Source organism: Pecten maximus, chromosome 4 (assembly GCF_902652985.1).
Source record: "Pecten maximus chromosome 4, xPecMax1.1, whole genome shotgun sequence".
In the NCBI taxonomy this organism is placed as follows: Eukaryota; Metazoa; Mollusca; class Bivalvia; order Pectinida; family Pectinidae; genus Pecten; species Pecten maximus.
Window position 1 is genome coordinate 38,366,241 of NC_047018.1, and position 27,730 is coordinate 38,393,970.

The window sequence follows — 27,730 nt, forward strand, 5'->3', positions numbered from 1 at the left end:
TACCTCCTTCAATACGAGGCTCACAACATATCAATCAACCCTCTTATGTGCAGCCGATTCATATTTCACCTGAAGTAAGTAATTAGACTGCCATTGTTGTTTTTTTTTCTTTATATTTTCCTATCTAACGCTTTTTAAAGAAATAAGATTGAAATATAAATGCAGTCGCTTTAACGATGGCTTATTTTCTTTTTTTTTCAATGAACTTTTTTATCTTTCTTTTGATAAGTCTCAGAATTAAACCTTTGCAACCTCATGAAGACAATAAACTACAATTCAAATCCCAGAAGATAATGGGGGACCGGGATTGGCGATAACAAACTTCATCTGTCACAACCCGAGTTAAGCTGTCTATACAAAACACACCGACTGTGACAAAGTGCATCGCTTGATAATCAGGAAGTAGTTAAGTTACAATTCTGACGCGATATCGAGATGATGTGTACACGTATGGTGACCCATACTGCATACCTACACATTTTCGCGGCGGTTTCATTTTCGTGTTTATCGCAAGATGATTCTACTGTGTAAATTCAACAATGTAGCAAAAGTTCCAGTTTAATATATACATATATATATAGATATATTGCAAACGTGCAGACAAAATAATTGTATTGAATACATAAATAACCGGAGATAGAAGTCACGTACTTTGTTTGTACGATCCTCAGTAGATATTGTAATTTTGTGGAATGAACATTTAATGCACAATATGCTGAGCGGAGCGCGGTGGAAGTTTTAAAATGCTTTGTAATCCAAAATGATCGCTTTGGCATAGTAACTAATTGTATATATTTCCATACGATAAAATTTGTTTAAACGGAATGAAAGCAAATGTTAATAAAGATAATGGCATTTTTGTCCAAAGTAGGAAAATAGTTTACGTGGTGGGATCTGGAGTGTGACTATTGAGTTGTATTTATCAAAAAATAATTTGATGTCATACAGTACAAAGCATCTTTGTGTAAATCGTATTAGATACAAATCGATGAACAAAGCTAACATTTCCGGTATTGTATGTCAGCTTCCTCAGGTTGTTTGTTTAGTATAATGTTGTAATTACTTTTAAGTCTTACTCGTGGCAAACTATAAAAATTAATCTCGGTAAAATATCTGTACTCTGGGGTAGATTCATGGATACTTTTATATGTTGATAAATTTGAGAACAATGACAGCACACTGGGGACCCTATTTATTTGGCCTTTTGTACAATTGGGTCAAACTGATCATATTTCGACAGTATACATTTAAGGATTGATTGTCAATTTTGTTGCTTGCATGGACTGATGAAGGGAAGTGAACCTCGTGCAAATGAAGTGAACTGCGAAGCAGTTCATGTACCATTTGCACGAGGTTCACTTCCCTTCATCAGTCCATGAAATTGACAATCAATCCTTATATTTACGTTAACCAAATTAAAAACTTCGCCACCAGATTGCAAAATTCGGTCACAACGGTGTGACGTAAGTATGTCATTTTGTAACATTGTTATACTTATCGTACATGTGTGCACAGTAGTGGAACAGCAGACAGTCAGCTATTCTAGTCGCCAAGGCAACACAAAATATAGTCCATACACGTTTTGATTATTACGATGTTGATACACATAAATACGATATGTTCAAGGTAAAATATTCATTTATAACAAATATTTATGATATTGTATAATAAAAACTATATACCCATATAGATACGAATTTAAAGTGCAGTGTTGACAGTATAGTATGTGTGTGATTTGGTCACTCGAGACACAGGGACTCGGTTAAAAAAATGAGCACAAGTTTAACGTGACGACAGCTGTTCAGTGAAATATCACAACATTAAAAACAGAGTTTTTATACTCTCTAAAGCCTTGAAAAATGGATTTTGTAAGGTTTTATAATTTGAGTGAATGTTGGATTTTTAGTCTTTCGATTATTTATAGATGTCATATGTTACTCAAAATTTAACGCCGAACCCCTGTGACCGTATGTGATGCAGTCTAGCCTAATAGCCGGGATATGCAGAGCTCCAGAAAAAGTGTAACAATGTGGATTTTAGTCGCAGGTTAGCTGATGATGTACATTGTGCTCTTGAAATATTGGATTTCATTGTCGTACTGGCGTTTTGGGATGTAAATCCTGATAATAGTAAGTAAAGAAACATTGATTTGAAAATCGCGGTATTCGACAGCTGGAAACTTGTGTCCTCCATATGTTTAGATTGAGTCAAATTACGACAATAATGTGTCCCTGTGCTCGATATAGCATACTGCTGCTACAGTTTGTTTTGTGTTGTTAAATAGTGTTAAAATTGAGGTTTATTTTCTGTGACCACTAAAATGGTATCAAGCATGGCATTCGAGATACAGCTAACGTTAGACCTACTGCGCTACGTAGGTCATGAGCTCGGTGCTATCGGGAGTGTCAGTGTTCTGTCATATCCTGTTTTCTAAACTGTCTGCATTATACTGGAATTTTTATTAGCATATATACGTTTATAACAATGTTACATAATTCACAAAATGAAAGTGCATTCAAGTCTGAGGCGGTACAGAACTCGATCGCCATTGTAAACTCAGTGAATGTATTCACACGCCGGCAAGAAAGTGATTCGTCTCTCAGAACAGAAGCACACGACCCATAATCTTCAACGGGAAATGAAGTGATCTGAGTTTACTATGTTCATTGAGGCGGAGCGAAGTTTAAATGTAAATATATATAAGTAAATGTTTTCGTGACCTGATTGTCTCTTGAAGCGAGGACCCATTGTATATTGTGAAGGTTGAACTAAGCATTTCACGGATAGAGGAATGCTGGATATAAACAGTCTTATAGGTATGTATACATTTTATATATAATTACAAATCTAAAAAATATGTTCGTATCTTATACTGTTACTAATCGTTACTGTCATTGTAAAGACGAAAAGCCATTGATATTCTCAGACTGTATTTCTCATCTGATGATGTCGAAAGAGTGTTTTTCTAATCATATCAAAATATCACTTACTCAACGTATTAATCATTTAGTTGGTATATATCGTTGTATGTTTATTGATAGGTACGTCAGCTTTCTCTAAGGGCATTGTGTCTCCATTGTTAAGCCATTTACGTGTTTGTGTGTGAGGAATTTGCTTTACAAGGGGCGTAGCCGAGAAACATTTGTAACACGTCCTACATTGCAGCTTCCATTTTATTCTCCAAACTAGACATAGAAACAACTTATGTTGAAGGACACACGTTATGTAATATAGTAAGCAAATATACAGAAATGACTGATTCCGGGTATCAAATGTGGTAAATAATAGATATACATGACAGAAAAGTAGAACATAATGGGGATATTATTGTGAACATTACACATTGTCGTAAATTAACGCCAACAAAGTTGTTTCATAATTGTATTTAAACCTTCACGTGATAGCAACACATTTATTCACTTCTTTTCCACACCTTTCAAATCTGATGCCTTACATAATTTCTTTTGTTGACTCTTATTCAGTTAAAGCCTGCATCGATGATGTTTTTTTTTCTAGTCACGTACAACATATGATAGTTGACGTTTTTACTTATGTCTCTGAAAAATCAATGCATTTTGTATTTGGATATATTTGATTTGACAATGCTGACTTTAATCCGAGAGTCGTTTGGTGTGTTACCTTCATACACAAGTAATTTATAACATTTTCCAAGATATTTTATCATCCTGCCATCATTTATATATCATATAATCCCGGATTTCTCTTTTAATACAATTAGGCAAAAATACATCTTATCTTCCTTATTGGTTGATTTTGACAAGTGGATAATTCTAAACACAATGATGGATCAACCATTGACAACGTCCTTTTTCTACCGGCGCCAACTCATGCCTATAGACAATCATTCAGAATCAGTTTGGTAGAAAAGTAGACACAAATACTACTTTGTGGTGATTCGTTTTAATAACAACATCTGCATCTGGTAGTTTTACAAAATGGTAATATTTGCTTTTTTTCAGTCTTTTGTCAGTCGTCGTATGTCATAAGTCGTGCATTTTTAAACAATTTGTATTTTTAATTTCTTCTCAATAATCATTAAGCCCAGGGTCATGATATTGGTCCAATATAATGCTGGGGTAAATGGCTACCACGTTTGTTCTAATGCATATTCTTGATCTACGTTCATAGAAGTCAAATGTGTTAAACTATTTAGATAACTTTATCAATAGCTAATATGTCTAGCAATGTTCAGGTTTGTTTAATTTATATTGTTTAACGTCTTACCAACAGCTAAGGTCAGTTAAGGACGGTCTCGCCTGTGTGCGGGAGATATGCGTGTAGAGTATGCGTGAGTCTCAGGACAGTTGCGGTATGTTCGTGTTTGTCTCCTTGTGATAACGTGACATTGATGCCAACTTGAATGTGCCACTTGAACGAAGCATATTGCTGAACATACCCAGTAGGGTACCTCATCCGGTCACAATATACTGACAACGGGCGAACAAGTCGTCCCAGTCCTAAAATCCTGAGCGCGAAGCAGGAGCAGAAACTACCATTTTAGAGACTGTATGCTAGGTATATCTCTGCCAGGGGACAGAACTATAAGTTTTCTTCACAGGGGCTTACGCTGAACTGAAGGACAGCATTGAGGCAGTGTCAAGGAAGACATTAGGAAGAAGCAAATTGTAAGAAAGAAGAGAAAGCGTAATATATTAAATTTAGTCGCTGCTTGTGATCATTCATTGGGCCAACAGGTTCAATTGTTACGCCCTACCCTCAAGGCAAACAATGGTAACGGTATAAGGTTAAGGCCATCGGGGATGAAAGACTGCCATGTTTGTTCAAATGAATTACTTTGATCTACTTTCAAGTCCAAAGGGTTAATATTTGCTGAAATATTTAAGTCTTCCCAATAACCCAGAGGCATAAGGTTATGATATTTGGCCAGTAGCATGTTACATGATTGGGTTGAATGTTTGTTCAAATAAATAACCTTAGCCTACTTTCAAGGTCACAGTGTTCAAAAGCGTTAAAATATTTGAATAACTCTACGTCATATAACCAAGAAGCCGATGGAAATTATATGAGGCCAATAACATCCTTGTATGTAGGGATTTCAAGTTTGTTCAAATAAAATTACCTTGACCTATTTTCAAGATAGAATGGTACAAGATGTTTAAATGTCTTCATGATGCTAACGAATGACTACGATATATATATATACAAACCTTGATCTTCTTTCAAGTTCATAAGGGCAAGATATGTTAAATCTCTGTTTGAAAGGAAAATATCATATATCAGTTTAACTATCAAAACTCAGGTGACCCATAAAGTCCACGGGATCTTGTTGGTGTGATGTTACATAACACCAGTGTTTATAATACTTGTATTGCTTCAGTCAGAATATATGTATTTCAAAACACCATTAACGATGCGTTCTGTCTGATCAGTAACAGGTACTTGTTGGAAACATAATGATCTTATTATTATATAAATGGAACATGATGCAGTCAATTACAGAAATCCTAACCGTTATTAGATCTTCTTCAATTCTGTATTCCCTCATACACACTGGGGTATGTTTTACTAAATCTATCTCGTAACATCTCAGATAATATCCCTTATCTTTGTAATCTATTGAGTTCGCAACATGTGTAAACTGCGCAGGTATATGCACTGCAGGTCTCTGATTCATACGAACCCGGGTTCAACTACCCAGCCATTAATTATACAGCACGCTACCAACCTAATGGATTCACCCCGCAGCTTGTCAACAGGTAAATGGCGTCTGTAGTGTGCAATTTCTGCATGTGAGGTAGGATGTGTGATATAACTTTTGTATTATTGAATTATATTCTTTTTCTTTATTCCAAAATGACAATATACGGTTTCTACAGAAGCAGGTTGATAACGAATAACGACGAGATTTACGGCTGCCGTCATTACTCGTTGTATTCGGCTGTGTGATATGGAAACGGATAGTTTTGATCATGCACCCAAGTGAGCCGTGTGTATCGTTTTCACAATATCGGTTAAACATTTATTTTGGATGTCACTATATACCGTCTGGGGAACTTATCAAACCGAGACTAGTGCTGTTACTCTAGTTTTGTAAAGGTCAAGATTGTAAACTGGAAGAGTCAAAATGGTTTCCCTCAATAACATATTTTGTGAATTATCTTAATGAGTATAGTTTCTCACTCACCTGGACTGATTTTTACAGACATATAGCTTTTGTTTCATTTGATTGGCTATCTAAAATTAACGATCCAATCAACGTTGATATAACAAATGATTAAACAATGGGCATGGCCTAGTAACAGGATAATCTATAGATATGAACAGGTAAGTTTGTTTCCTACGTCAGTTTTGATCGTTATGAAGTTGAAGTGTTGACATGTCGCATTTTTAAGCTACCCACTAGAGACGTGTTATCCGACTAACTGTAATCTGACCATTTTCCCGATGTTGCAAGAAGCCTACTACTGACAGTTCAACGACACGATATATATTAAATAATGCACCAAAACAAAAACATTATCTGTGTGTCGATTGAGAATATCCTAATCGACATATCTTGAGCGGTTTGTCGACAATAACAATTTTCCAGAAATTTGGTCGTTTCACTAGGCTGGTGAGTTGCTAACATTAATTCTATATTGGGTGTATTGACAGACGAGGCGAGTACATGTGACTTTATCTAATGGCGTTCTGTATCGGTACTGGAACAGTACTTCTCTGCGTCTGGTGTTATTATTCCTCTGCCAGTGAAACACGAGATAATACAGGTTTTTCTCAATCCGTCTTGTACATACATGTGTATGTTCGTACGTAACGCCATAGTTTATCAGTGCTTAACGAATTTCTTGAGGGATTTCGGTCAAATTTGTCACGTGACAACGGACCAAAATATCTAGGATAAGTTCGAGCTGCAGGGATTTTGGGTCAAGGTCAAGGTCAAGAAATCCTGGACAATGAATACTCGAATAAACTTAAAATGTCGAGGACCTGCCCAGGATTACACGAGTGAACTTTATATGTCGAGGATCGGGACCGGTACTCGAGTAAACCTTGTATTACAATGACAGGCCTTTGAATACCTAGCAAATCTGTATCGCTATCAAACCCCTTTCAATCAAGCTTAGACCATTATTAGCATATTAGTGATAGCAAGCTCAGCTAAAGTTGAGTGTATGTCGTTATTTACATGGATGAAGAAAACATAGCTACTAGTGTCGGCAGAAATTAAACTGGCCTAACCACGTTTTCCTCATTTCGTGCCATTTTTTGGGGGTCAAAATATTTGTGTTTTGTGCTACTAATAGCTTTCAACTTCTATTATGTGCATTTGCTACATCAATTTAGTGTGATAGGAGAAGTATCTTGTAAGTAGACTGGATGTCAGGATAGGGGAGCTGGACTTTTGTATTGATTGTTCATTGACATGTGATAATTTAATGATTATTTGAATTGAATTGAATTGAATTGAATTAATTCGAATTGAATTGGATTGAATTGAGTTGAATTGAATTGGATTGAATTGCTAGAACATACGAGTAGAAAAACACGACTGAGGAAGTGGATCGATCGGAATATGATGGACAGGTACAGTAAATCTAAGTTACATTAGATTCCGGCTGATATTGCCATTTCTCTAAGTGAAACTTTACTAATAGAAGTTTTATATAACACTTTGATTTGAGATTTTGTGTTGCACTTCTAAAATGCTTATTGTTTGAGACCTATTAACATTTAGCCATAACATTTAAAACACATTTGCATAATATTATAAATCTATGTTATGCTAATCATATGAAAGCCCTGGAGAGGCATTTCTATTTCAGAACGAATTTGCTAGCGTTACTACTGATTTTTTTTATTCTTTGTTATTAATCAATAGTTTAATCTTGTTTGTAAAAAGCCTTTTTATTGGTTTAGATATTTATGTTATCAGTCCATAATGTAAACAAAACCGTTTGTAACGTCGCGTTTGATTGGCTGATACAGTAGCGTAATAATTTCTAAAAGGAAAGAGTTTGTTAGTAAAAGTATATTTCCACAGGGATCGTGTAGTGTAGATTACGTCATAAGGATTAACCTGAATATATTTTTTTATGTTATGGAGCTGGAACACACAAAACAACGGCGTGTACTCTTATCATCAACCGCTTATGAAGAGTAAAATCCGTTGTTTGTATTAGTATGATATTTTCAATAGTATCATATTAACAAATAATCAGTGCAAAATAGCTTTATTTACCAGCAGTAGCAACTTATTAAAAAAAGTAAATGAATGAATAAATTATTAACCGTGTTCGTAGGAAACCTTAACACCTTTTTACGGTAATTCCCAAATAACAAATAAATTATCACAATAATGATAATAAATAAATAATAAAAAGTAAGGAATATGTAATGATTACTAAGTGTTAACTTGGGGTTTCTCTCCAGGGCTTCCATACGATTGAGAAGTTTGTGATTTTGGGACAGTATTTGTTTTACCTTGCCACTTGTCCTATTCTATATTATGCCCTGTATGTGTCTGTAATCCCCTTATCGAATGTGGATGTACCGATCTGTTTGTGAATGTCTGTGTGTGTCTCCTCTGTTTGCCCATAAACTCCGGGACGTGAAATCTCATCCCCATTGTTTCCCCACACAGGTTTACCTGGTATCTTGTAAACTCAAATTCCTTGACATGATGTTTTTTTTTGCCCGAGGCTTTTTAACAGAAAGACCTGTGTTAACCAGTCAGACGATATGTCGGTCGATCGTTGGGTACTTGTTAATCCTTTTACTATTTTATTGTGGAGATTTTAGCACAAAGGGATTTTCTTCGTTTCTATATCAATATACGCTATTTTCCAGGGGGAATGACGACTTTGACTAGTTTTGATACTTTTCATTTGCAGCAGTTGTGTTTAAAAAAATCTCTATGATGATATACATGTATGTACAATGATGCACAGCCCGAAACTCACTGTGACAATAACCTGATGTCCGTATATATGAATATATGAATAAACTGCAAAAATATATGACAATGCATACATCATGTGTGAGATAATTCTACCCAGCTCTTCATCAATATTGTTTTAACCAATCAATATAAAAATATGTTACGTCATACGTTATCCTAAATGCCAGCATAGGTAAGAATATTTATGCTTCATAGCAGGAATGGCCATTTTGTGAGGTATATAGATATACAATACTACGAAAACAGGTTCAAAAATAATCTGGAATTAAGTACAATGTATCACATAATAATATTTTTTACACTTTGTGATTGGATAAAATAGTGTCATTGATTCCCGATAAAGTCATGTTGACCGGCCGCGCAAAAATCTTGTTGATTGGATGTAGCTAAAAATAGATTAATCACGAATTACTTGCCCTTGGTATTGTCCAACAGTGTCAAGTATCGTGCATGCTTTTGAAACATGACAAGCAATATTTTTGACAGTTAGAATATGAAATTATCATAAGATTTAGTGTATTGAATATATTTATATGTATTAATTTACTTTTGATCGTTTAAAAGATATAATCAAAAATACAAATACTGCACATAGCAGTCTTCAAGTGTTGCTTGCATTCATTGAGTGATTATTAAATATCAAAACAGTCGTTTTGTGGTAAAATTATTGTAGTCTTTTGATTTCGGTTGATGCATGGTTTTATCAACCAGAAAATATCAACCTCGGATTATTTTATTTTCAGGTTAATACAACCATGTATCGACCGTATCAAGAGGCTATAATTGTCTTATGTCAGATATGATCCAATTTTCCTCAATTCTCTTCTAAAACATGTCTAAAACATGGTCACGTGGAGGTCAATATTTTGTGACATCGACCTGATGTTTCTTTTTTAGAAACACCGAATCAATGTGGCATTTATGATGCCATAATCATTGTGACGTTTTGCAAACAAGTCTCATATCTGATATAAAAGATAGTGACCTTTGATGTGGTCTTAATATGGTGTATACCGACCTGGTAGAATCTAAAATATTAACTAAGCAAATGTTTCATTCTACCAGGTAAGTATAACACCATATTAACATCACTAAAGGTCAATAATTGATAAGTGTATAACAATAGAAAGGTACATGTTCATAAAATATTTGTTGAAATGAGTGCGTGAAAAAATAAAGTCTGTAAATATAAGTGGAGGGTTTGTGTGTGTAAATATTAATATCAATGAATAATATGGTTACATACGTACGTAATATACAGACGATCGCTCCATTAAATCTCATGTTGATCAATACTGTGATAACATAAGGTTATTTTAGCCGCCCACCTTCATTGAAATCCAAGGATTACCTTCACTGTTTAGCTTCACTCTGCGTTTAGGTTAAGCAAGCATAAAATGCATTAAGATTGATATATTTTATGTACAATTGTATAAGTAGATTATTCTCGATTTTTTTCATTTAGCTGCCTTTTAGTTATTTTCGAGGTTCCTTTTTACGGTTTATGCAATGTATATATAGACAATGACTTGACATACGTAATAATTAACCAGTGATGCAGTAATTAACCAGTTATATGGACAAGCTGCTGTATTTGAACAATAGGAAAAGATGAGTTTTCAAAACAAGATATTGATCGTTATAAAGAGATGCTATAGAGAATATAATGAGCTAAGTAAGTCATCATGACACAATGTTAAGTGGTTTGGATGAAAATCTAGGTCATCATAACGATAAATTCGTTCAAAAGGGCGAAGCAAATATGATTTTTTCTCAATTAACAAGAAAACTAAAAACACATCATCTGACTTGTTGCAGGATAATGATATGTATAGGCGTGTGATTTCTAACTTTAAGATCAAGGGAATATATTCTTTTTTGTGGAGACCCAACGAATAAATGCTAGGGGTATTGATCCAGCTGATAGCGAGTATACATATCTCCTTAAGTAAGCAATTTAACTCTGTGATTATGTCAATTATCATACCTCAATGGAAAGTAGACTAACCTATAGCAAATTGCTTTTACCTTTTTATTGGGCGGGTCTACTTTCCAATGAAGGGTTCCCAGACGGTTCTTTTCTTGGATGTATTATACATACAATCATTTTACAAACATTATCATCCATCACACATCTCTACCTGTACTTGAAATACATATTATGTATTAAGGGGCTTGACGATCGCTTCCAACTACAAAGCCATAAACTGTTAACGTTGTTCTCCCTTGATTTTTTGAATTTTTGATAGTAATCAACATCTAAAATCAGCTGGGTTTATCAGTAAGTTTGAGCTATAAATGATATCACATTTTTTTAACACGTAGTTAAACATCTGGGTTAAAATATAAAAAAAAATACATGTGTTAGTTTTCATTTGTATTTCCTAAATTGCAATGTCCGCAATTTTGTTATATCATATTATATTATATCATATTATATTATATTATAAAGGAGCATTAATATGACCTTTCATAAGATCAAAAGAACCAAAAAATAAGATAATAACATTGAGGTCCCAATTTTACCAAATCCGCTGCACATGTACATAGGAAAACAGTATTTTGTCTTCAACATTTGTTTTTTGTTCTTATCTCAATAGTACTTATCACATGTATATTAAGGGTAAAAGAAATTAGTTGTAAAATATAGATATCGTCTTATTTCTCAAGTATATATCTCTATCATGCTTTAATAAATGTTTACCAATATTGACATAGGATAGCGTTTTCTGCTTTTATAATCATACATGTATATTATTTATAATATTAATCAATGATATAATTTAACATTTCAAAAAAAATATGAATTGCATAATTTATATTTCACAATTTGCACCCGTCTGATTCTAATCTATATCCGTTTAGCACTGTACAGAAACGATTTCATTTTGTATACGTAATAGTATATATAGGAAATCAACAATCCACACTTACTTTAAGTAAATATTTAGTTCACCATAAGAAACGGACAGAAATTTTACTTAAGTTTCCCTTATTTGCCGTGTTAACTACTCACACATTCATTCATTCATTTTCTTGTATAGAAGTACACATCGTAATACATCTTCAGGATTTAATATTTATATATACATTCTAAGAATGCAAACGACATCAAGTGAAATGTCGATTTCTGTAGCTGGCTTTAAAATGTATATTTCATACGTGATTAGGTGTCACAGGTTGGCGATACCGGATTTAAGTGTTTTTTTCTACGTCTCTTGTCGTTGTGACTCTTTAACTACATCTGCCAGAGCTTATACAGTGAGCACGCACGCCATCGCATTGGATGTTAGGTCACCTGAATTCATTGTTAGAAGGTAAGGATTTCTCGCATTGCTATTATTTTAGTTAATCACTGCTTGATTATTTTCAATTTATTCTATCATAAGGTTGTAAGTATCGACGGTTTTACTACCTGTAGTTAACACGGAGCGTTACAGAATTCAGAATGATGACTTTTGTCAAATACATAAAATTCCTGTTCTTTTACGAACTCTAATTTATTTATTAAGAATACTGTATATTTCCATTACAGAATTCAGAACGATAACTTTTATCAAATAAATCAAAATTATTTTCTTCTCAGGACGATTATTCATTCATAAGGAATTCTGTATATGTTCGTACCCGGACCACTGTGTAAGTGCATAGATGAGAACACATTAGCCGCTTGCTTCTCGATATACGGGATTGTGTGTTAGGTGCCCTATTCTACACGACACTTTCCCATGCACAAGTCATGTCACATTCTAGGCCCCATGTGTTCAATTGGGTCACATACGGCTTGCTTATCTATTGTGAATGAATGTTGCCAAATTAAATGAAAGTGATTTGGATATTTACTAGAAAACGAACGTGTTTGGAATATCTATTAAATCGGATGTGACAAAAGTATCTATAAAGCAAACGAATATTTACTGAAACCAATGTAACTTTATTATCTGTTGAAGCGGATCTGGCCCCATAGGCTACTGGAAATGAGGATAAATTTTTTTTATCTGTTGGAAATGAATTGGCTGGATTATTTACTGAAAACGGCAGTTACTTGATGATCCATTGACAAAGAATGTTACAGGATCATTTACTGAAAGCGGAAGTGATTTGATTACCTACTAAGAACGACTGGATTATGTACTGAATAGAACATAGCTGGGATTATTGCATTTATTTATTGGAATTTATTAACTGATAAAGGGGTTGATTGATCGTTGACGATTCACTGTGGTTATCTGCTGTTAGTTTCCTGTTTACCTCCTTGAACATGGTTATTTATTCATTGTTATTTGTTATTTCCTATTTTATTTGTTTATTTTTGCAGTGTGTGTGGGTAGGCAACTCTTTAGTAGTTTCTAATCACCTGTTGTTCAGAAATATTTTACTAAAATCATTACATCTTTGCAAACTATTTGTATTAGATATCACATTGAAGTAGTTTTAAGATTAATTTAAGTTTTACGAATTAAGAATGGTCATAGATATTTAATGATTGAAAATGAATATGGGAAAATAACTACATGAGAAGCAAAACGTTTAATAGAGAAATATTTTCAACGATTACATAATAAAGATAAGAAAGTTTATAAAGTGCGGCATTTTTGTAGAAATTGTGTTATGTAAATAGGTACATGCGTTTACTTACATCCATATGTACTTGTTTACCTAAACGCAACACAATATCAATACACGAAAAGTGGAAATTAATAGTTTAACAATACGAATAACTTTGCTGACGAATAGTCTCGTTTCTCAGCGTCTTTTCCCGCGCTATGTTGGTTGACAGAATATGATGTCATTTTTATACAATCCAAAGTTGCATTTAATAATAAAGGTTTTTCGTGCTTCTTAAACTCCGTGTAGTTGCATGTTGACTTCATTTTACTACATATATACAGATGTATACCCAAAGATATAGTAATGGTCTGAATAAATTTCAGACAGACCAAATTGTGTAACGTTTAAAAGCACTTGATCAGTTCAATGTTGTGCGTGGGTTTTTTCGGTAGAAAAAAAAATGCAAAAAATATGTTTCTGTGATGTGTACTTATGTAGGTAATGCATAAACCGTGTCTTCTCTGACCTACAAATCTAGTTATGTATAACAAAGTATGTATAGTGATCATGTTTGAATTATGTGAATGAAAAATTGAACCATAAATTTGACCGCGTATGACTATATCCGATATAATGACAAATATATCATATTTACATTTAAACATCAAAATATTAGTTGATTTTATCAGAATGTTTTAATACTAATGTGATATTCATTCTACACACGGCATTGTATTTTGGTGATAAATTCCCAAGCAGGATCCCATCTTAAACACATGGCACATCAAACGACAATTTATCCGAATCCAGGTAATAAAAATTCCGTCACGTGACACAGAGTATGGCTGATGACTACGCCATACAGCAGTAACATCTGTACTAGGATTATAGTCCCCAACACACTCCGGCTATTGATATAAACTTATATGTAGGTGTTGATACAACGAAAACCAGGTATTTTCGAACACCTGCATACGTTTGTTTGTTTTCTACTGTAAATATAGACGTTCAATGTATTTGATAAGTAAACTATGTATTTATAATGAAAATGAAACACATTTGTGTTATATGAGTAAAGTTCTCTTCAACGTTCGTTTGACATTCATATTTGTTTTTCATCTCACAGTTTGATTCACGTAAGATCATATATTTAAAGTTAGAGCTATATAACACTATACAAAGTGAGGATTATATCTACCACTAGACTCAGGGTGGTAACGTACCACTATATAGTGAGGATTATATCTACCACTAGATTCAGGGTGGTAATATACCACTATATAGTGAGGATTATAATCTAACACTAGACTCAGGGTGGTAATATACCACTATATAGTGAGGATTATAACCTACCACTAGATTCAGGGTGGTAATATACCACTATATAGTGAGGATTATAATCTACCACTAGACTCAGGGTGGTAATATACCACTATATAGTGAGGATTATAACCTACCACTAGATTCAGGGTGGTAATGTACCACTATATATAGTGAGGATTATAATCTACCACTAGACTCAGCTAGGGTGATAATATACCACTATATAGTGAGGATTATATCTACCACTAGACTCAGGGTGGTAATGTACCACTATATAGTGAGGATTATAATCTACCACTAGACTCAGGGTGGTAATATACCACTATATAGTGAGGATTATATCTACCACTAGATTCAGGGTGGTAATATACCACTATATAGTGAGGATTATATCTACCACTAGATTCAGGGTGGTAATATACCACTATATAGTGAGGATTATATCTACCACAAGACTCAGCTAGGGTGATAATATACCACTATATAGTGAGGATTATAATCTACCACTAGACTCAGGGTGATAATATACCACTATATAGTGAGGATTATATCTACCACTAGACTCAGGGTGATAATATACCACTATATAGTGAGGATTATATCTACCACTGGACTCAGGGTGGTAATATAACACTATATAGTGAGGATTATATCTACCACTAGACTCAGGGTGGTAATATACCACTATATAGTGAGGATTATATCTACCACTAGATTCAGGGTGGTAATATACCACTATATAGTGAGGATTATATCTACCACTAGACTCAGGGTGGTAATATACCACTATATAGTGAGGATTATATCTACCACTAGACTCAGGGTGGTAATATACCACTATATAGTGAGGATTATAATCTACCACTAGACTCAGGGTGATAATATACCACTATATAGTGAGGATTATATCTACCACTAGACTCAGGGTGGTAATATACCACTATATAGTGAGGATTATAATCTACCACTAGACTCAGGGTGATAATATACCACTATATAGTGAGGATTATATCTACCACTAGACTCAGGGTGGTAATGTACCACTATATAGTGAGGATTATATCTACCACTAGATTCAGGGTGGTAATATACCACTATATAGTGAGGATTATAATCTACCACTAGACTCAGGGTGGTAATATACCACTATATAGTGAGGATTATATCTACCACAAGACTCAGCTAGGGTGATAATATACCACTATATAGTGAGGATTGTAACCTACCACTGGACTCAAGGTGGTAAAATACCACAAGATAGTGAGGATTGTAACCTACCACTGGACTCAAGGTGGTAAAATACCACAAGATAGTGAGGATTTAAATCTACCACTAGACTCAGTTAGAGTGGTAATATACCACAATATAGTGAGGATTATAATCTACCACTGGACTCAGGGTGGTAATATACCACAATATAGTGAGGATTATAATCTACCACTAGACTCAGGGTGGTAATATACCACTATATAGTGAGGATTATAATCTACCACTAGATTCAGGGTGGTAATATACCACTATATAGTGAGGATTATAATCTACCACTAGACTCCGGGTGGTAATATACCACTATATAGTGAGGATTATAATCTACCACTAGACTCAGGGTGGTAATATACCACTATATAGTGAGGATTATAATCTACCACTAGACTCAGGGTGATAATATACCACTATATAGTGAGGATTATATCTACCACTAGACTCAGGGTGGTAATATACCACTATATAGTGAGGATTATAATCTACCACTAGACTCAGGGTGATAATATACCACTATATAGTGAGGATTATATCTACCACTAGACTCAGGGTGGTAATATACCACTATATAGTGAGGATTATAATCTACCACTAGACTCAGGGTGGTAATATACCACTATATAGTGAGGATTATATCTACCACTAGACTCAGCTAGGGTGATAATATACCACTATATAGTGAGGATTATAATCTACCACTAGACTCAGGGTGATAATATACCACTATATAGTGAGGATTATAATCTACCACTAGACTCAGGATGGTAATATACCACTATATAGTGAGGATTATAATCTACCACTAGATTCAGGGTGGTAATATAACACTATATAGTGAGGATTATATCTACCACTAGACTCAGGGTGGTAATATACCACTATATAGTGAGGATTATAATCTACCACTAGACTCAGGGTGGTAATATACCACTATATAGTGAGGATTATAATCTACCACTAGACTCAGGGTGGTAATATACCACTATATAGTGAGGATTATAACCTACCACTAGACTCAGGGTGGTAATATACCACTATATAGTGAGGATTATAATCTACCACTAGACTCAGGGTGGTAATATACCACTATATAGTGAGGAATATAATCTACCACTAGACTCAGGGTGGTAATATACCACTATATAGTAAGGATTATAACCTACCACTAGACTCAGGGTGGTAATATACCACTATATAGTGAGGATTATAATCTACCACTAGACTCAGGGTGGTAATATACCACTATATAGTGAGGATTATAATCTACCACTAGATTCAGGGTGGTAATATAACACTATATAGTGAGGATTATATCTACCACTAGACTCAGGGTGGTAATATACCACTATATAGTGAGGATTATAATCTACCACTAGACTCAGGGTGGTAATATACCACTATATAGTGAGGATTATAATCTGCCACTAGATTCAGGGTGGTAATATACCACTATATAGTGAGGATTATATCTACCACTAGATTCAGGGTGGTAATATACCACTATATAGTGAGGATTATAATCTACCACTAGACTCAGGGTGGTAATATACCACTATATAGTGAGGATTTAAATCTACCACTGGACTTAAGGTGGTAATATACCACTATATAGTGAGGATTATATCTACCACTAGACTCAGGGTGGTAATATACCACTATATAGTGAGGATTGTAACCTACCACTGGACTCAAGGTGGTAATATACCACAAGATAGTGAGGATTATATCTACCACTAGACTCAGGGTGATAATATACCACTATATAGTGAGGATTATAATCTACCACTAGACTCAGGGTGGTAATATACCACTATATAGTGAGGATTTAAATCTACCACTAGACTCAGTTAGAGTGGTAATATACCACAATATAGTGAGGATTATAATCTACCACTAGACTCAGGGTGGTAATATACCACAAGATAGTGAGGATTATATCTACCACTAGATTCAGGGTGGTAATATACCACTATATAGTGAGGATTATAATCTACCACTAGACTCATGGTGGTAATATACCACTATATAGTGAGGATTATAATCTACCACTAGACTCAGGGTGGTAATATACCACTATATAGTGAGGATTATAATCTACCACTAGATTCAGGGTGGTAATATACCACTATATAGTGAGGATTATATCTACCACTAGACTCAGGGTGGTAATATACCACTATATAGTGAGGATTGTAACCTACCACTAGACTCAGGGTGATAATATACCACTATATAGTGAGGATTATAATCTACCACTAGACTCAGGGTGGTAATATACCACTATATAGTGAGGATTGTAACCTACCACTAGACTCAGGGTGGTAATATACCACTATATAGTGAGGATTATAATCTACCACTAGATTCAGGGTGGTAATATACCACTATATAGTGAGGATTATAATCTACCACTAGACTCAGGGTGATAATATACCACTATGCATAGTGAGCATTGTACTCTACCACCAGAATATAATATCTATATAAGGAAAGAGTTTTGACAAATAAGTAAGTTATCATGAGGATTTCTACCAATTACAATTATATAATTGTCTATTTGACAGTTTGTTTGTCTTTTCTTATTTTCGTTGAAATTTCTTTCTACTAAAATGTTATATAAACTCCTCGCGGGAGTATATTTTACCTGTTTAATATGTTTTACACGTGACGCTCTGTGGTGGTTTCTCATTTAATCCCGGATTCTGTTCTATTAAAAGGTATGCGATACATTTTCAGATGCAATTTTGTTTAAATTCATATAAAAAAAAACCGGGGTACTATGATATCATGGTGGGAGATCAAATTGAGTTTGATATAATATATACGTGTTCTGTATGCTAACTAGCGGTGTGTGTTGTGTCTTGCAATACCAAATACGGGATTTTTAGGTTACCATGTTTAGACCCTATGTTTCACAGGTTGTGTTTACTGAGAGTTTCTTGTCTTATACGGAAATATAGCCAAAAAAATGTATTATGCATTTCACATATTGAACTATAAGGGGATATCAATTTCCATTTAAGTAGGAGAAACTCTGGTGCAGTGCCATGCGGCACCTTACGTACCATCACCGCATTTGTCATTATCATTCATCTGAGGGATCTACATTATCAAGTAGAAATGTATATACCGGTTTTTTTCTGTTTAAATATATTCACATTACGTTCAGTTTCAATATTTACCTGTGCTCGTTGAAGGTATGCACACTCCTCTCAGAACAAACGTTCTATTGTTAGCAAGGGCCACACTGCTGCAAATTGTTTAGGCAAACAGGAAGATATACTGATAGGCTGTCTGTGTACCAATCTTTTGGGTTTGTGTTATACATAATTAAATTTCCTTAATAACTTCTGAGAATAAATAACTGATGTGCGATTGCATAGGTACCACAAAAATCTCTTAATAAAAAGACTGAACTATACCAGCAGGAAGTATCTGATTATGGAAGATTTATTAAAGCCAGATTCGTCTTAAACATGACCTCAGTATATCAAAGGGAGGGGTGGTGGAATCCGACCTCAAATGTGATTTTGACAAACAGTGATCGAATTCGTGCTTCAAACTTTGTCCTTCTTACTTTATTTCTTTTCTCTCAGATATGAAGGACTATTATTACACAGCATCAGTGTTTCTTCAATGTCATGGCAGTGTACAGTAAAATTGCCCAATTCTGAAAAATAAGGCACATATTTTAGATGTGTAAACATAACCATTAACTCTATATATGATCTATGCAAAAGTATAAAAATTTGTAATCTATACAACATTTGCAATTTTTATTACAGCTGTAAAGGATCACTAAGCTTGAAATTAAACATCTCTATCCCTAAGACAGAATTAATCTTGTTTGACATATGTTCATCATAAAGGATTTTTTTGCTAGCTTTCCTCGTCTGCTACACAGAACTTTTTGCTGTAAATAAAACTAAATTTCCAGTGTAAACACACTTTCGGGAAATCTGGAAATTTATAATTTCGAACCCATTTTTTAAAACAAATGTGAAGCCTGTATATACTACTTTACAATAAATGACACCACAGACTATTCTCTATCGGCCGATTTTTGCCATATTTAATTTCAAGGCAACCTACAGGGACAATTCACATCTTAGCTGTATAACGAACGTGGCAATTTCAATTTATATACTGTGAATTTTGCATTTTTTTGACGGTAACAACCCTGCTTTCCTCACCTACGGTATTGCCATTCTGCTACATGTACAATTGATTCTATTGCACAGGCTATATAGTAAAATTATGATCGGTACATTATGTATATCGTGTTTGAGAAAATAGTATTATGTTACATAAATGTCTAAACGCAGTTTTTTTTAATTGTTTTCATTTGTTTTGTGCGTTCTTTTTATGTCTGTGTGTTATTCATACACAGGTGTTGATGCCTTTTGATGCCGTGACGTAGATGATCAGCCACTTACTTCAGGATGAAGGTACGTATGTAATGTCCATAACAAGTACTTCAACTAAAAGGGGGAAATGTTAGCATTTATTTATATGACTATATCATCCTATTTAGCTGCTGTACTCCCACTTTTATGTATGTTGCACAAAGAAAGGACACTTTATCACTTTAGCAACGTTGTTGCTGAAGTAGAAGACACTTTCTGTACGGAACATCTGGTGGCTTTCCCCTTGTACTTTATACTTTCTTCGATTTTGAGTTAGAATTATAGTTTCGTTATCATATCTGAATTATCTGTTGTTTTAATTATGTTAATTTTCTATATGCTACATAATAAATATGGCTACTTTAAACAACAAATTATCAATTGTTTGATGATGGCAGAATAAAACACAAGGTTTAGAGCAATATGATAAATAGAAATTATACGCCACAAGTTTGTGAGGATAAATTAGCATGTTTTGTGTCAGCGGCTGTTCTTTTCACAATATATGTTAGGGTGTAAGGATATCACCTAAAGGGAAATGCCGCTTATTAGTATGCAAAACATTTCGGAAATGTGTCGAAATATTGCATTTTTTCAAATCATAACGAATTATAGTCAGCTTATGATTTTCGGAGCATTAAATGGATAGAAATTTATATAAAATGAATTATCACAAAAACAATGCAAGTGTTAACCAATCAAATCCTATTGAACAACGTGATTTAAAATTAGTCCAAGCCAAAGGTCATCGTGTCAACCAATCAATACGCATTTAGAGATGATTACACGTTTGGTTTCAACTGAATGTTATTCGATATTTGTTATGATTATACCATGCCTTCAGAATCTAATAACACTCACCAATGGTGGTAGAAAATCCTTATCGTCTTTGCCTCTATCTCTAGTATTTATGTATCTTCATTTCACTGAAAGTCTCTCCGCCAGGTATGTTTTCTCGTATTTCTGTTTACATCTATCTTGTTTTCGATGTTTTTATTACCTTAATTTCCATTAGATCTGTATATATAGCTTTATTTTGATTTTCGTTATTTTTATGACTTTGTTTCTTGTTGTCCAGATGACAATGTCAACCAACACCAGTGGGGAGACGGTGATCCTGAGGATCTGGGACACTGGTACTATTCCAGGTATACTTCACATGTAACGTCATAACCACGTCATAACCACGTCATACGCATCTAACAAATGTGGCTATCTCTCTCTCACGATGTTATATGGGGGACATATATTTCCACACTGAAGAAACACAATTGGCCATACAAGGTTCTACTAAAATCTTTCAATGTTGTAAAAAACAAAACCAAAACAACAAGATAAATTCAATATAACTATTCATATAGAATTTTTCAGTAGCACAGAAAGGAGGGGTGGTAATTTAAACTTTTCTGCGGCAGTCAGTGATAAGGCTGATATTTTGCAGGAAGATACTTCAAGGTTAGCTACATATGGTATGCCATTCAAAACTTCAGAAATTTCATGGGTCTAAGCTCAAAGGATATAAATGCAAGTTTCATTTTTTTCGGGCTGATGCAAATCTAATATTGGTGTATAATGATACTTTCTTAAAGTATCTGTTAAATAGGTATCATTTTTAGAAACACAAATTGACAAAAAATGAAACAAGGTAGCAATGATCCTTGGAGGGTGATGCTGTGAGTACATACCCAATGATCTGATCAACCCGACCTAAAGCCCGACAATAAGTTTAGTTGTACTTGTGTTCAATTTTATCGGGGTATTGTCACTTGCTCCATCGATGGGCACATTTAACATTGGAATAGATGTAGTTCTGGCATATTTTCTGCTTGGGTAAAATATTACATAATTATTTGGTCAGTAATACTTTCAGTGTCTACTGAAAAGATCTTATTGGAAGGGAAATGCGTTACACAATACACCACGCCCTTCTTAATGGTACATGGCAAGTGGGGTTCTCTTATCATAAAACTCGTCTAGACACAGAGGTTGTTTGTATGTCTTATGCAGCAAAAATATCCTAGTTTCGATTGCAGCTCTTAATCATTTTTAAACGATACGAAAATAATATATGTTTTGCTCAAACGTTATTTATAAATACATATATTTTAAAATGTATATATACCTGCCGCCAAAGCAGAATAAGAAAAAGACTCTCTTAACCTTGAGTATCTTGCTACTCGGAACAATACAAACACTATGTTGTCTTGATGGTAGTGCTGTGGGTGGGCTTGTATTGAATTTTACTCTCGGATGTTGAAATTGCGGTCGCAACCTCGGAGTCGTATTCTTAATATTTAAATGAGCTATCACTCTTTCCTGACTTCCACATCCAAGTTTCACGATTCCTACCGAACGTCTGCCCAACACATATTCAGTAACAATTATAAATGACATCCGTCCCATTTGTGTATGCTCCATGTGACAAATGTTGTAAATTAATTCTAAATTAACGTCTGCAGTTTCACGTAATCAGATGCGTAGAATGTGAATATATAGAGGTTACACAACGAGTGGTTGTTGGATATGGAATTTATTTCACACGAGTGAGTTATTTTTTCAAAGTTACAAAAGACACGAGCTTTAGCGAGTGTTTTTTGCAACTTTTAAAAAATAACTTACGAGTGTGAAATAAATTCCATATCCAACAATCACGAGTCGTGTGACCTGTTTCTACCACAATAATATCGGCTTGAATCAAAGGGAAACGTGGCCAAGTATAATTTCGCGTATGCAAATAAAGTGTACCGGTGACGTCCGGGACCCGGTGATGTGACGTCATTAGATTATTGATGACGTCAATAACAATTGCAGCTTGGGTCAAAGTCCCACCGTGTTAGCCAATCAAAATGCGTACAGAGTTTATACCACGTGTGGTATAAACAGATTGTTAATCAACAGCTGTAATGATTAACTGATGGTCTGAGAGTTGAATAACACAGGGTATTGTGGTAGAAATTGTATTAAATGCTTCCTTGGTATCCTTACTTATTTACTGTTCTGAAATCATTAATTTTGAATAGCGGTGAAAGTTTTTTCGTTTGATTTAATCACAATTTAAAATTCAAAGTTGTGTACACTGAACACTATATATATACTGTACATAAAAAGTTGGGCAGGGCTCTGTTTATACTTTCGTGTTAAGTATGTACGCCAACTTCATAACGTTTAAAATATGTGTGCTTCATGGAATAATGAACAACAATAGCAGACACATAGATATAAGTATAAATATTTCCATGGAGCGTGTATATTATTTGGGCTGTTTCTAAATTATGAAATTTAAAATCAGATAACCTTAACTATCTGTTATAAACATTGATTTCTGTTTATCTTCTACAGGTGTTGATTTTGTTTGAGTATGGTCATTAGGCCACGATTTAAGTGTACATTTCTAGGTCTGATTCTTACGTCACGATTTATGCGTAGATTTCCAGATCTGGCTCCTACGTCATGATTTACATGTACATTTCCATTTCTGGTTCTTACGTCACGATTTACATGTACATTTCCAGGTCTGGTGTGTGCGATGTTGGTGTCTGTTATCCTATCAGTCCTGCTGGAGTATATCCACGTTATAATGAAATTCACATTAGAGCAAAACGGTGCCGACAAACCAGTCAAATACAGGTAAGACTTGTTTAGTTGAGTACAGGTATGTTATCCATGTCTACATCTGAAAGACATGAATAAATTTATAATTTACCCCAACTCAATAAAGTTTTAGGCAGCCACCAAGTCCCATAGTAACGATGGAACGATATGTCTGTCCTGTTAATTTGTTTTACGTAACGAATCAATACGTTTTTATTACATCTATGAAACACTATGTACATAAATATATCAAATTAAAGTAAAGAATAAGTACGCCATATTTAAAGGGAATAAAGAGTTATGGGCACGTCATATTTACATAGGGTAAAGAATGGGCACGTCATATGTACATGGAGTAATGAATAAGTACGTCATATGTACATGGAGTAATGAATGAGTACGTCATATGTACATGGAGTAATGAATGAGTACGTCATATTAACGTGAAGTAATGAATGAGTACGTCATATTTACTTAAAGTGATGAATGAGTACGTCATATGTACATGGAGTAATGCATGAGTACGTCATATGTACATGGAGTAATGAATGAGTACGTCATATGTACGTGAAGTAATGAATGAGTACGTCATATTAACGTGAAGTAATGAATGAGTACGTCATATTTACGTAAAGTGATGAATGAGTACGTCATATGTACATGGAGTAATGAATGAGTACGTCATATTTACGTAAAGTAATGAATGAGTACGTCATATGTACATGGAGTAATGAATGAGTACGTCATATTTACGTGAAGTAATGAATGAGTACGTCATATTAACGTGAAGTAATGAATGAGTACGTCATATTTACGTGAAGTGATGAATGAGTACGTCATATTTACGTAAAGTGATGAATGAGTACGTAATACTAACGTGGAGTAATGAATGAGTACGTCATATTTACGTGAAGAAATGAATTAGTACGTCATATTTACGTAAAGTGATGAATGAGTACGTCATGTTTACGTGAAGTAATGAATGAGTACGTCATATGTACATGGAGTAATGAATGAGTACGTCATATGTACGTGGAGTTATGAATAAGTACGTCATATGTACATGGAGTAATGAATGAGTACGTCATATTAACGTGAAGAAATGAATGAGTACGTCATATTTACGTGAAGTAATGAATGAGTACGTCATATGTACATGGAGTAATGAATGAGTACGTCATATGTACATGGAGTAATGAATGAGTACGTCATATGTACATGGAGTAATGAATGAGTACGTCATATGTACATGGAGTAATGAATGATTACGTCATATTAACGTGAAGTAATGAATGAGTACGTCATATGTACATGGAGTAATGAATGAGTACGTCATATGTACATGGAGTAATGAATGAGTACGTCGTATTTACGTGAAGTAATGAATGAGTACGTCATATGCACATGGAGTAATGAATGAGTACGTCATATTTATGTAGAGTAATGAACGAGAACAATGTACGCCATATGTACATGGAGTACCGTGAGTTCGTCATATTTTCATCTAGTAGAAACGAAGTACAACATATCGCATATTTAACATAGTAATACTGTAAGCAGACGATGCATTTACACGAATGTTACTACAAGAAGCGACGTAAATGAAGCCTTGGTAGGTTGGGTTGGATAGGGATGTCAAATATCACAATTGCAAAACATGGAAGTATAATTAACTTATTTTTGCCTTCTGTTCCTTTTAGAATATAACACTCTACACGTATTCAATAATTGTATCATGTTCTTAAATTTGATTTTAACAGAAAGGAAAGGTCGGCTATCTGTAGTGACTCCATGAAGACACAGATAATCGTCACAATATACCACGTGGTGCGGGTCGCCGTTGGCTACTGTTTGATGTTGTTTGTGATGACTTTTAATGTCTGGATTTACACGGCCGTGGTTTTAGGTTCTGGGACTGGATTTTATCTTTCGCATACGTTCCCATGTACGGGTGATGCACCTACAAAGGACTGCGAAGCAGATTCGCCTATCCCGCTGTCAGTGCGACACGAGGATGATATAGACCTACACCTTCAGGAAGAGGAAACCTTATATGTACGGACGACACGATGATTGGAGTGTCAAATAACAATGGACAGGTTTAAGAGATATTTCGTGTTACAGGTTTCTGTGACCGACATAAGTGTGGGTCTAGCGTACGAAGTGAATCCCGTCATCTTTCAGGGCGATAAAAGGCGCAACATTATAGGTCTGTAAACCGCAGTAAGTGTGTATTTAGATGAAGGCCTAATATGTACATTAACCAGACAACACCTTTTCGATAAAAACATTTGATTTCGAAAATATTCCTACAGTTGGGATCGTCCGAAATTAAGAGGAACTTATCTACAGGACAATTTGTACTAGTGTATATCCTACGTTAGCTCTACTTGCGATATCATTGAAATATTTAAATAAAACATTGATATGGTCGAAGAGAAAATGGCCACACCTACAGGTTGAGCAATGACAGAATGGTTCATTGACTGGTTGTCACGCATGAAAATAAGAGGGAGGAGTAGTTAAAATGTATGCGTTAACGACCAAAATGCATGAACTTCATCAATCTCAACATTTATGATATTTCTGTTTCTCACTGCCTCCTTATCATCATTAATAATCAAGCTTTGACATTGTTATTACTTGTGTCTGCATGCCTCAGCTTTATTTGGGTGACGGTAATTACTGATTATCACTTACATTTATTTCTAATCTGATGGATATTGTCAATTCAATAACATGGCAACTACGTCTTACCTTCAGAGTATACCAAATAAATAGCAATCCTCGGGATGAGAATCTTTAATGTCCCTATCTCGGCCGAGCCTCGGTTTAGACAATTAAGAATCTCACGCCATTGGTTAAGACTTCCTCTCACACCCTAATTGGATTACGTATAGTGCTCAAAATACTTGAAATAGCCACCCCCTTATGCTCACAAGTGTCTAAAGCAGGAAGTACGAGCATTTGTCTGACCAGATTTGACTTTATAAAAGCATAAACATCGATTCTCTGTTGACCTTGAAATGCAAATGGCGGCTGCTCCATTGCAGCAGAGTAGTGTTTTATAGGCTTGTGATATATTACTGGGTTAACAAGGATCTAAACATACCGGATAGCTGAGGTCAGTTATCATTAAAGGACAATAGTAATATTACATTTATTAGCATAGTGTGTAGAGTAAATGATACCGATTAGACGTAACGATTGGTTGTTCTACTTCCGGTCACCTGGTAATTTACTTATCGGTATCAAACGAGAAAGAGGTTATATTACTGCCGTCTGGAAGAGCTGTGTAAATTGTACAGTTTTGTTTTTTACGTTATTTGTGTTTTATCATATTTGTTACTGAAATGTGGAACATATTTATTGAAATCGCTTCAGAGGTACAAATAAAATGACGAATACAACACAATGTAGGTATTTGTTTTTAATATTGAGAACGAGAACTGACCTATACGAGTCCTTGGTTAAGATAAACGCCCATGAAGCAAATGATGCAGCCGTGATGAATTGAAAACTTCACTGTGTATCTACATAACTGAATCATGGGTCGTCGTAACTTTTGTGATGAACTGAAACACTATCTTAAGTGTATATAGAATCTACACAAAAGCTAAGATATTCACGCAATGCACATATATATACCTTTATG

The 27,730-nt window shown here is 34.6% G+C and overlaps 1 protein-coding gene across 3 annotated transcripts; it reads left to right on the forward strand.

Annotated features, from left to right (window-relative positions):
• The first annotated feature begins 2,699 nt into the window (after nt 1-2,699).
• LOC117326026 (probable low affinity copper uptake protein 2) lies at nt 2,700-27,490 on the forward strand. Of its 3 annotated transcripts, none has more exons than XM_033882607.1 (5): nt 2,700-2,816; nt 20,469-20,526; nt 21,563-21,632; nt 23,997-24,111; nt 25,836-27,490. In XM_033882607.1, exons 2-5 carry the CDS (start codon nt 20,521-20,523, stop codon nt 26,146-26,148), a joined length of 504 nt encoding a protein of 167 aa, XP_033738498.1. In that variant the 5' UTR covers nt 2,700-2,816; nt 20,469-20,520; the 3' UTR covers nt 26,149-27,490. The 3 variants fall into 3 exon arrangements, with proteins under 3 accessions (XP_033738498.1, XP_033738499.1, XP_033738497.1); XM_033882608.1 differs by lacking the exon at nt 2,700-2,816 and adding an exon at nt 5,718-5,738; XM_033882606.1 differs by lacking the exon at nt 2,700-2,816 and adding an exon at nt 12,021-12,258.
• Nucleotides 27,491-27,730: the final 240 nt, after the last annotated feature.

Coding starts and splice junctions, on each gene's coding strand:
- LOC117326026 (XM_033882607.1), top strand. Junction 21,633..23,996: donor GGACACTGGTACTATTCCAG/GTATACTTCACA, acceptor GTACATTTCCAG/GTCTGGTGTGTGCGATGTTG. Junction 24,112..25,835: donor GACAAACCAGTCAAATACAG/GTAAGACTTGTT, acceptor TGATTTTAACAG/AAAGGAAAGGTCGGCTATCT.